This window comes from Rattus norvegicus, chromosome 12, assembly GCF_036323735.1.
Source record: "Rattus norvegicus strain BN/NHsdMcwi chromosome 12, GRCr8, whole genome shotgun sequence".
In the NCBI taxonomy this organism is placed as follows: domain Eukaryota; kingdom Metazoa; phylum Chordata; class Mammalia; order Rodentia; family Muridae; genus Rattus; species Rattus norvegicus.
The window spans coordinates 26,679,900-26,691,225 of record NC_086030.1 but is presented as its reverse complement, the minus strand read 5'-3'; the positions used below and the strand labels follow the sequence as shown (position 1 = coordinate 26,691,225).

The following is an 11,326-nucleotide window of genomic DNA, read 5'->3' as shown; positions in this document are numbered from 1 at the left end:
CGCGTTGCATGCCTCTCTCCACACGCAAACAAATAAATAGATGTAATTAAATGGTTATGGGGGTGTTTTGTTTGTTTGTTTGTTTGTTTTAATTAAAGATGAAGAAAGAAGCTGAAGTCTGGGCAAGAATACTCCTGAGGAGGCAGCCTGCGCAGCCCCCGTGGGTGAGCTGGAACTACAACTCCCGGCCTCCTTTAGGCGAGTAAGGGTGGATGACTCCACAGGATTGGGCATTCCCCCAAGAGGGCGGGGTTTGAGGAGAGGCCAGTCTTCCGTTGTTGCCATGGGAGACCGCCGCAAGGAGGCGGAAATTGCCGAGGAAGGTGGGGAGTGCCGAGGCGGCACGCGGGAAGGTCTCGCGGCCATGGCGGCCTCGGGGCCCGCGAGTCGCTTCTGGTGCTCGTGTCCCGAGGTGCCCTCCGCCACATTCTTCACCGCCCTGCTCTCGCTGCTGGTGTCGGGCCCACGCCTGTTCCTGTTGCAGCCGCCTCTGGCGCCCTCGGGGCTGTCTCTGCGCTCCGAGGCCCTGCGCAACTGGCAAGGTGAGCAGAGGCGGGGCGGGGATGGCGCGCTTCCTCAGCCCGCAGACTCCCGGGTCTCAGCTCTCCAGCCTCACTGCCAGCCAACCCCACCATCCGTGCCCACCATCATTCTCCCCACTTGGAGCTCCCGCATGTCTTGTCCAAAGCGCGTATCATTTCCGCCAACTCTTTCCCTACCCAGAATCGCCCCCTTCCGTGTTACCCCAGGTCCATTCATTCTTTAGTCTCGAGGGTGAATACACTTCCTAAGCTTTATAAACACGTTTTATAAACACAAACCCCATCTGCTGAAGGCCCGAGCCGCACAGGAACAAATCAAACCTCTCTCACCTTCATCGTGACAATTGAACCTCGTCTCTTGTCACCCCAATGAATGGCTTTTCCTCTTGACTCCCGAATTCTCTGCTGCGTCTTTAACTTAATCCTGACTCTAAATTCCAGCCCACAGAAGAAGCCCCTGGTAAAGTGTTTGTTTTCTCAGGGGAGAGAAATTTCTCAGACCAATGAAGTCTGTAATCATCCTTTTGTAAAAGACAGGATTCCTAGTCTTTGTTTCTTCCTAATTCTTTCCTGGGAAATCCCTGTTGCTTTTCTAACGTTAACAGAGGCCTGCGCATTCATTTCAGGTAATCCTCACTGCGATTTCATGACAGGCCATATTAAATGGCCTGTTTACCAGAAGCTGTGGTTGAATACAGAGAATCGCAAAGCTAAATACATCATAATATTGAGATAGGAACCCCGCATTTTGTTTCTAGTATGGTGATTTAGAACTAAGGCTTTGAGTATAATCTCCATACCTTTAGACAGATGGATACGTATGCATTTATTTATATGCCTGTGTGTACACATGTGGAGGTCAGAGGACAGCCTGGCAGTAGTCTTTCTCTTCTTCCCCATATGGGGCCTGGGAATCAAACTCAGGTCTTTGGGATTGGTAGCAAGCACTTCTACCTGTTGAGCCATCCCATCAGCTCCCTAAATCTTACAGAGTTGCATGTAGAATCTTTTCCTAGTTACCATGAAATTTCAATTTGGGATGTATCCAGCAAATAAACTTCTGGAGCTAATCTCACAAGGGTTTTTATGGTTTCCTGCTTAAAGCTGGAACTTCTCTCCTGTTGTAATGCATGAAGCAGTTCTTATGGTGAGCTAAATGCCAGTGTAGATAGGCACACAACCTCTGTCTGGTTTTGTGTGTGTGTGTGTTTCACTTTGAAACAAGGGACTTGCCATTTATTTACCCCAGAACTCATTATGCAGTCCAGGGTGGCTCCAAGCCTGTGATCCTCCTGCCTCACCCTTCTGACTACTAGAACACAGACATGCATCACCGTGCTTACTTAACCTTATTTGTCTGAGCATGGTGTCCATGAACAGGTAGAGATACGGTTACATAAGGGACCTTTGAAGGCCTCAAGTTTGACCACGTTATTTTATAATTAGGAAATAAAGCTGTGAGGCCATGGACCTTGGACTTAACTCAGGCAGCCTGGTTATGATAACGCCAACACGCACACACATGCGTGCGCGCGCGCGGGCGCGCATTCACACACACACACACACACACACACACACACACACACCACTCTAAGTCTTACGGCCCTAAGGATGACACCATCACTTCATCCATCTCCCTCTGGCATGTTAGGGTTCCAGCCCTCAGAAATAAATAAGTACACGAGAGGGTCAGGTGTGGTGATATTTACCTTTAATCACAGCACTGGGCAGGCAGATCTCTATGAGTTTAAGGCCAGCCTGGTCTCCATAGGGAGTTCCAGGCCAAGCAGGGCTATAGAATAAGACCCTGTCTCAAAAAACAAACAAAAAAGGAAATTAGAGCCCTGGAAGGTGGCTCAGCGAGAACCTGGCTGCCAAGTGTGAGAACTGGGGTTTGATCTCTGGAACTTTCGTGGTAGAACTTCCGAAGGTTTTCCTCTGATCATGTACTCTCATATACCCACAAATAAATAAACATAATTTTTAAAAGCTATGTACGTTAGCAATAACTTGTATTTGAAGGGAGTGTGGAAACCAAATATGGCAGACACTTGTAGTCTCAGCACTCAAAAGGCTGAGGCAGAAAGATCGTGAGTTCGCAGCTGGTCTGGGCTCCACATTTAAACCTTGCATCCCAAAGGAAGGCCAAATGATCCCAGCCCTCAGGAAGCCGGAACCAACCTGGTCTGTACAGCAATGCAAACCCCGGACAGGGCTGCGGAGTGAGACCTTGTCTCACTACAGAGAGAGAAGGGCTTTCCTAGCTATTTTATGGCCTATAAATCTTGGCTGCACCTGTAAAGCTGGAAAAACACTCTCTAAGAAGACTTACTTAATCTATGTCTATTAGTAATGATAATTTTATGGTCGTTAAAATTCCTCCTTCCTTTTTCCTCCTCCTGAACGGCCTCTATGGATGGAGAAGCCAGAATCCCAGCTGAGTTGACTGGCCCTCAGAGTGTTAAGTGAGACCCACTCAGTAGACCCTGAAGCTGTCACAATTAATTAGCCCTCACACTGCCTAGTGAGGTAGGTCACTATTAAAATCTAAAAGGAGGAGGGCTGGAGAGATGGCTCAGCGGTTAACAGAGCTGGCTGCTCTTGCAGAGGACCCAAGTTTGGTTCTCAGCACTCCACATGGTCACATTGCCCGTAACTCCAGCTCCAGGAGATCCCACACCCTCTTCTGGCCTCCACAGGTACCTGCATACAAGTAGTATACATAGACACACAACAACAAAACACAACAATCAAAACACATCTTTAAAAGAAAACCTGAAAGAGTGTTGTTATACAGCACTGGACGTGTTCAGAAATAACTCCAGTTTTCAAGTTACCTTTTTCACACATAGAAGTTGGTCTCCATAACCTCTGCTCCAGGGCTGGGAAAGAATGGAGACATCATATGTTCATGCTTTGAGTCATGGGAACTGGTTTTGATAGCCAGGGCTTCAGGGCCAGGAAGGAACAGAAACTATATTATATACTTATGCCTTGAATCATGGACACTTTCCTGTTGTGGTTTTTTTTTTTTTTTATTGTTGAGACAGGATTCCAGGTAGTCCAAATCCACAGTATAGCTGAGAATGACCTTGAACTTGTGACCTGTCTGTCTAGCTCCTAAGCACTGGCATAAGTGTGCACCACCACTTCCTGTGCGAGTTGTCTGCAGTGCTAGTAATGGAAGCCAGGGTTTTGTGCATCCTACCAAGCTCCTGACCCACTGAGCTACAGCCCAGCATCAATGCTGCCTTCCCCTGCTGGCTTGGGGCCTGGCTTCCCCTGGTGGGAGCAGCACTGCCTTGGACCACTAACCGGAGCCATCTTTAGTTTACAGGCTGGTGACCTACATCTTCGTCTATGAGAACCCTATCTCCCTGCTCTGTGGTGCCATCATCATCTGGCGCTTTGCTGGCAACTTCGAGAGGAGCGTGGGCACCGTTCGCCACTGCTTCTTCACCTTGATCTTTACCGTCTTCTCCGCCATCATCTACCTGTCATTCGAGTCTGTGTCGTCGCTGTCTAAGCTAGGGGAGGTGGAGGATGCCAGAGGCTTCACCCCAGTAGCTTTCGCCATGCTGGGAGTCACCTCAGTCCGCTCTCGGATGAGGCGGGCCCTGGTGTTCGGTGTGGTGGTGCCTTCTGTCCTTGTACCGTGGCTGCTGCTGTGTGCCTCCTGGCTTATCCCTCAGACCTCCTTCCTCAGTAACGTCTCTGGCCTTTTGATAGGCCTATCATGTATCCTTCCTGGGAGGGAGCTGCAGAGGGAAGCTGCACCAAAGGGCAAACCCACATGGACGCTGTGGGGTGTCAGGTACACAACCTTAGGCTCCTACACAGGCAGCCTGGGCTTGGGCTCCAGCTTGGAAAACCTGAGAGCCTTGGGCAGCTCTCTGGACCAGAACTCATCTGGAAGATACAAATATGGCTGCCTGCCCAGGCCACCTCAGCTCAGCTAGTTAGCAGTTTAGGCTTAATTGCACCAGTGTGACTGTTTTTTGTTTTGTTTTGTTTTTTTTTTTTCTTGTAAACTGAGGTGTAATCTATTCAACTAGCCATAGTGTAAGGTCTCACTGGAAGAGGGCTAGGAGAATGGCTTCCTCAGTAAGGCACTTGTGAGAACTTGAGGACACAGCCATAGCCCTGGACCTTAAACCATAATCCCTGCACTGTGGAGGTAGAGACAGGTGTCCCTAGTGCTCACGGGCCCACCAGCCTAGCCTAGATGGGTTTCAAATGAAGTGAGAGACCTTAATACTTCTGAGGATGAACACCAAGGTGGGCCGCTGGCCTCCACACACACAGTGTTGGACGGATCTGAGATGCCCGTTGTCTTAATGTTAGTGGAAGAGTTAAGAAACAGACTGGGCTTGTTGATATTCTCTTCTGTCTTTGCAGGGTGAAGAGCATGAAGCTCGGGCAGGGTGTGTGATTCACAGGCACTCTACCACTGAGCTACATCTCAGCCCTTGCTTTTCTTTAGCTCAGAGGGAAAGTCTGTAACTGGGCCTTGCTAGAAGGCCTCAAGCTCAAGACCCACCTCAGTCTCCTGAGTGCAGGATTGCTGGCTCACCGCCACACCTGCTGCCACACCCCAATTACAACTTTTTGGTGTGTGCTTTCCTTTTTTTTAAGACTTGTTTTTATTGATGAGTAAGTCTATGGTTATGTGCACCTGCATGCTGATAGTTGAGGAGGACAGGAAAGGGTGACAGGTTTCCCTGGATTTGGAGTTACAGGTGGTGGTGAGCTGCCGTGTGGGTGATGGGGACTGAACTTGGATTGTCTAGATTGGCAATTTGCACTTTTAAGTGTGGAGCCATCTTTAGATCCCCTATCCTCAAAAGGTAACTTCTTCTTGAGATGGGGGTCTTGCTATGTAACCTTGGATGACCTGAAACTCACTCTGTAGTCCACAATGTCCTGAAGCTCATATCAATCTGCCCACCTCCTCCTGCGTCCTGGATTAAAGTGGCAGGTATATGTACCACACCCGGCTTGCCTCTTGTAGTTCTGAGGTAAGGTGTAAGGTAGCCTAGTTGGGCCTGGAGCTGCCTGAGGCAGAGGAGTAGCTGGGATTACAGCCCATTACCTTAACCATCTGTTTAGGCAGGACTGGGGATCCAACCTAGGCCCTCTAGTACATCAGCCTGGTCATCACCCACTTAGCTACATGGCCAGCACTGCCTTCTCTGGCATTTATTAGGGACTGAGCCTCCCTAATGAGGAATTCCGAGATCCAGAATGCTTCAAAGTCTGAAACACCTCATGTGTTAAGATGACACAGAACACTGCTCCTGAGCTGACTGTACAAATGGGAGTAAGTGGATGCACCCGGAGTCTGTGTGACGTCATCTCAGGCTGCTGAGGCACAGGTAAAACCTGTGGAATTTGCCGTGTGTATGCAAGCATTCGAATAACCCATAAGACCTGAGCTATTTCACTCCAACTGTTTTGGACAAGAAATAGTCTATTCGACCTGTGCTTACCCTTTGGTGCAAGCATAAGACAGATGCTTAATGTTTGGTGCAGCATGGCTAGTGAGGTGGCCCAGTGGGTAAAAGTGACTGCTGCTAGGCCTGACTACCTGTAGAGTGCACTCCCTGGGGCCTTCTTGGTGGAAGAATTAATTCCAATTGCACAGTTATTCTCCAAGCCTCCTCACTCACACAAACATACACACACACACACTGTGTCACACTCATACCCATGAGCATATACATACATACAAAATAAGTGTAATTACTATTTGTTGAAGGGCATATGAGACGGTTGTACTTTTATAGCTCGGCAAGCAGTGATCGGCCAAAGCAGAGATGATGACCACGTTGAGAAGATGCTTCTGGAGAAGCCACAATGAAACTTGGTGGTGGTGCAGCCCTCAAATCTCAGCACTCAGGAGTTTGAGGCCAGAAAAGGCTCCCTCCTCCCTCAACAAAAGACCACGTGAAATTTACACTAAGGCAGGGCACCTTTGATCTGGAGCAAAACTCTAGGACTGTACCAGTCTCTGCATTATATTAAGACTGTCTTGTGACTGGTGGCTGTGGTTGCAAGGTTCAGGTACATGTGAATTCAAACACACACCACACATGGCATTGTTCCCTGTGGGTTACATGGATGGGAATGTTGGACTCTGCAGAGACTGACACATGTACCTCCCAGGGGCTGGGTCTTGGGGGGGCCGTGTCAGCGGCCTCCCTCCCTCCTGCTGCCTTCAGTTTTACTTAATACACCTACCTCAGATGGCCTCACCTACTGCTACTCCCTCGACCTCTCTGAGCGAGTAGCCCTGAAGCTTGATCAGAAGTTTCCCTTCAGTGTTATGAGGAGGATTCCCTTGTTCAAGTACATCTCAGGTTCTTCTGCCGAAAGAAGAGCAGCCCAGAGCCGTAGGTGAGTGATGGATTCCCTCCCCTTTTTGGTTGCGTGGTCAGTTTCAGTGATGGGGCAGGACCCAATGCCTTTGACACGTGTCAGGCACCCTTGCCTTTGGTAACTCAATGTAATAGATAGTCAGGGTTGGTTTTGAACTCCCATCTGTACCTTTCTGATACCAAGCTGTAGGTAGAATCCCACAAAGGCTCTCAATTGTCCAAGAGCAACTACAGAGTCAGTGAGGGTGTGGCTGGTTCACTGTGGATACAGGAGGGAACACAGTTTCTCAGCTTTGTCCAACTAAAGGTTGTACTTCTAGTTCAGCATAGAATCCCCCAGTGAGGGACTGGGGCATGGCTCAGTGGTAGAGCCCCTGCCTAGACTCCCCCAGTGAGGGGCTGGGGCGTGGCTAAGTGGCAGAGCCCCTGCCTAGAATCCCCCAGTGAGGGGCTGGGGGTGTGGCTCAGTGGCAGAGCCCCTGCCTAGAATCCCCAGTGAGGGGCTGGGGGTGTGGCTCTGTGGCAGAGCCCCTGCCTAGAATCCTCAGTGAGGGGCTGGGGGTGTGGCTCAGTGGCAGAGCCCCTGCCTAGAATCCCCCAGTGAGGGGCTGGGGGTGTGGCTCAGTGGCAGAGCCCCTGCCTAGAATCCCCCAGTGAGGGGCTGGGGGTGTGGCTCAGTGGTAGAGCCCCTGCCTAGAATCCCCCAGTGAGGGGCTGGGGGTGTGGCTCAGTGGCAGAGCCCCTGCCTAATTCACAGGAACACCTGGGTTCCAGCACTTCAAGTAAGGAAAGGAAATCTGCACAAATATCTTCTGAACATGGCTGCTGCCCTATGGGGGAGGGGTGGGGGAGAGGATGAGCCTATATGGCCAAAGACACTTGTATGTAATTTTGAGTGATTTGTGGATAGGTAATAGTCTTAACACTGCTTAGTCAGCAAACACTGTGGGGTAGCACTGGGCTGTGGCAGTTAGCCATGTTTAAACAGTCTGCTCAGTAGGTGACAGGGCAGAAGACTTGAAAGGAGAGTTTCTTGGCTTCCGTATAAAAGCAGGTGAGGCTGGCTTTTTCCTGTCTGGACTTGTTTGCCCTTAAAAACTAATAGGCGAGCCACCAGAACTTATGGGACTTCACACCTTTATAGAAGAGGCCAGGGAGGACATGTTCCCAGATAACGTGGGTCTCCAGCCTACAAGTCCCCTTTCCCATACTGCCTCTGCTGCTTGTGTTATGCCAGCCTGTGCCCCCTCAGAGACTCCACAGTTACAGCACTTCCCTTCTGTGCTGCCTCCCAGAGAAGACCCTTGCTGAGAAATGAGCGGGCTCTGTCTTTTACACCCTCTCCTAGCTGTGGGCTGTTTCCCTCCATTCCCAATGTCTGCAGCAAGCTTTGTTGAACAGTAATGGGGTAGGGTCACAAGCCCCAGCTTACACTCTCCTGGTGAATGGAGCTGCCCTGGGACCCAGAGGAAAGTTCTACTCTGAGTTACACTTGCTCACTGGGAAGCTTGGTCACCTGGTCCCAGGTCTGACCCTGGACACGTGGGCTGGATAGCGCCTAGTGTTCCTTCTGTTCCTCACGTGGCTGATGGTCGGTGACTGCCAAGATTGGCTGCAGGAATCAGAACAGAACATGATGTTTCAGGTGTCCGAACAGTCACCGGAGAGCATTATAACAGAACATGTGTGTTTATTTTAGGAAGCTGCCTTGTGGGTTGTTCTGTCTAAATCGATCTTGTTTAGAAGATTGGCTTGGCTTAGAGTTTGAGTGGTTTGTTGTATAATAAAAATTAGAGACAGTTAAAAATTAAAAATTGAAAAGGTGCCCGCAAGATGGCTTAGTGGATAAAGACATCTGCTTCCAAGTGTGAGAGCCTGAGGGACTTCCCTGGAAGTTCTCTGACCACACACACACACACACACACACACACACACACACACACACACACACACACCACACACTACAAATGGGAAATAATTTTAAGAAGGCCGGTGGATATCATTGTAATACACATCTTTTAGGGAGACAGATCTCTGTTAGTTCCAGGCTAGCCTGGTCTACATAGAGAGTTCCAGAAAAAAAGGAGAAAAGTGCTCCCAGAAGCAGGAGTTGGGCTAGTGGGCTGGGGTAGAAATTAGGGCTTGGCATATACTAAGCAAATGCTTCACCACTGAACCATTCTCCAGCCCCAAGGGGAAAGTAAATTTTTTGTATTTTCAATTTTGTTTGTTTGTTTGTGGGTGTGGGTGGGTGTTTACCTCTCTAGTTGGTGATGTGAACCTGGGGAGTAGCACTTGAAAATGAGAATGACTAGTCTCATGCCACAGTCGACTTTATTCAGAGCATCAGTTTATACCCTGAGGGTTAAGACGTGTCACACGAGTAAGGTGTTCAACACAAGGACAGACCTCACGTGGTGAAAACATGTTACACACAGGCATGAGACTGACAACTGCTGAAGTAAAGGCACTTCCAGGAGGAACATGGAAACACATGCCAAGAGCAGTTCTGTTTTGAAGAAACTGAGGTCACAAGACTCTGACCTTGTTTTCTCAGAAGCGCTGAGAACCCTCACAGGACTCCATTCTTAGAGGTTGCTCTGACGTGCGCACTCGTGCCCAGTATGCACAAATTCCTAGATGTCACCCCGAGCACTGCACTGTAGGCGTAGTGGCTCTCTCCTGCAATGCCCCACCATGCCTGTAATCTAAATGTTCTGAGGATACAGGTAGGAGCCATAGTTCACAGTCATCTTTCTCTACACTGAGAATTCAAGGAAGCCTAAACGACATGAAACCCTGTTCCCCAACCACCAAAGTCAGTATTTCTTCTCCCTTGAAACCTAGTGCTGGCTATGATCCCACTCATGCTATCTCAGGAAATGGCACTGTGTACCTTGTCCCTAGCAGAGTCACTGTCTTCTCTCTTATTCTTTTCCAGGCTGAACCCTCCACCTGGCTCCTACCCCACACAGGGTTGCCACACTCATCTGACTCCAAGTCACCCTGTCACCCAGATGCAGCATGCCAGTGGTCAGAAACTGGCCTCCTGGCCTCCCGGACACTTGCCCAGCCTACCTCCGTACCAGCCTGCTTCTGGCCTCTGTTATGTGCAGAACCACTTTGGTCCTAACCCCAATGCCTCTAGCGTGTACCCAGCATCTGCAGGGACCTCCCAGGGGCTGCAGCCTCCCTCCCCCATCAGCTGTCCTGGCTCTGTGTATTCCGGGGTCCTGGGCACTCCAGGGGCTACAGGCTCCAAGGAGTCTTCTAAGGTAGCCATGCCCTAACCAATCTGCAGAGGGGGCTTCCACCATGTTGGACAGAGAAAAGTCCTATCTGAGAAGTTAAGAATTATTTATTGAAGCCAGGGCGTGCCGGCCTGTCATCCCAGCTGGGTAGGGGGTTGAGGCCAATAGGTCAAAAGGTCAAGGCCCGTGTGGGCTCCAAGTACAAGGCCAGCCTAGGCTATGTATAACAAGACCCTGTCTCAGAATTAGTAACACTGGCTGGGACTGACTGGGGCTCTGTGGTAGAGTGCTTACTTAGCATACTTAAGGCCTGAGTCCTCAGCTCCACAAAAACAAAAAAGAGTTACTAATTAGATACCTCTGTGTGCCAGCTCTGTTGAGTACTTTGGTAAGTGTTGCTCTCTGTGGCATTTCCCCTCCAGGCAGCTCTAGAAAGTAAAGGTTACTGGCCCGGTTTTCAGAGGCAAACGGTAAAGCTCGGCATGGTGAGACATGCCTGGAATCTCAGCTACACGGTGGGTTTGAGGCTAGCCCCTCGGCAAATGTGAGAATTAGATATTCTCGAAGGATCCAACGATACTGCTTGGTTTCTTGGTTCCTAATCCAGTGTCCTGAGAAGGCGCGGTTGTCATCGGCTGCCAGAGACTTGCCGTCCTACCCATCCCATCCTGCTCAGTGCCCGTGGGTCCTTGCTTGTGTCTGGTGTGACTGTGTACCGGGCAGTCTATGTAACATCGTCTTCCCACAGCCATCCCTGACGGGACTTCTGCCAGACTGGTGCCCTGCAGCAGCAGGCTGGTGATCCACCCTGTGAGTTACCTCTGTATAAAAACCAGCCTCCAACCTGCCAGTGGTGTGTGGCTTACTTGAGTTCAGTTCAGGGCGGGCAGTGGTTACAACAGTAGTGGGTGTGGTGACAAAAAGCTTCGAGGAGCCAGAATAACATATAGTCTGCTGTCTGCTCAGCAGCCTGCAGTGAGGACCTGACTAGGAAGTGGGTGGAAACGGTGAAGTAGAGAGTTGACCAACCCAGGGATGAGAATGGCAATTTGGTGAGAGACTGTCTCATAAAAGAATTTTCTTCTTAGTAAGAATAAGCTGAGCATGGTGGCACGTGCCTTAAATCTCAGCGTGTAGGAGGCCCAGACAGTGGATC

The 11,326-nt window shown here is 49.9% G+C and overlaps 1 protein-coding gene across 2 annotated transcripts; it reads left to right on the top strand.

Moving 5' to 3' along the window:
• The first annotated feature begins 299 nt into the window (after window positions 1-299).
• Window positions 300-11,020, top strand: Rhbdd2 (rhomboid domain containing 2). Of its 2 annotated transcripts, none has more exons than XM_006249182.5 (4): window positions 300-542; window positions 3,880-4,280; window positions 6,788-6,938; window positions 9,861-11,020. In XM_006249182.5, the coding sequence occupies exons 2-4, from the start codon at window positions 4,118-4,120 to the stop codon at window positions 10,207-10,209; spliced, it is 663 nt and encodes a 220-aa protein (XP_006249244.1). In that variant the 5' UTR covers window positions 300-542; window positions 3,880-4,117; the 3' UTR covers window positions 10,210-11,020. The 2 variants fall into 2 exon arrangements, with proteins under 2 accessions (XP_006249244.1, NP_001178756.1); NM_001191827.1 differs by having other exon boundaries at window positions 331-542; window positions 3,873-4,280; window positions 9,861-10,257.
• The last annotated feature ends 306 nt before the right edge of the window (window positions 11,021-11,326 follow it).

Coding starts and splice junctions, on each gene's coding strand:
- Rhbdd2 (NM_001191827.1), top strand. CDS start 365: ATGGCGGCCTCGGGGCCCGCGAGTCGCTTCTGGTGCTCGTGTCCCGAG. Junction 543..3,872: donor GGCCCTGCGCAACTGGCAAG/GTGAGCAGAGGC, acceptor AGCCATCTTTAG/TTTACAGGCTGGTGACCTAC. Junction 6,939..9,860: donor AGAGCAGCCCAGAGCCGTAG/GTGAGTGATGGA, acceptor ATTCTTTTCCAG/GCTGAACCCTCCACCTGGCT.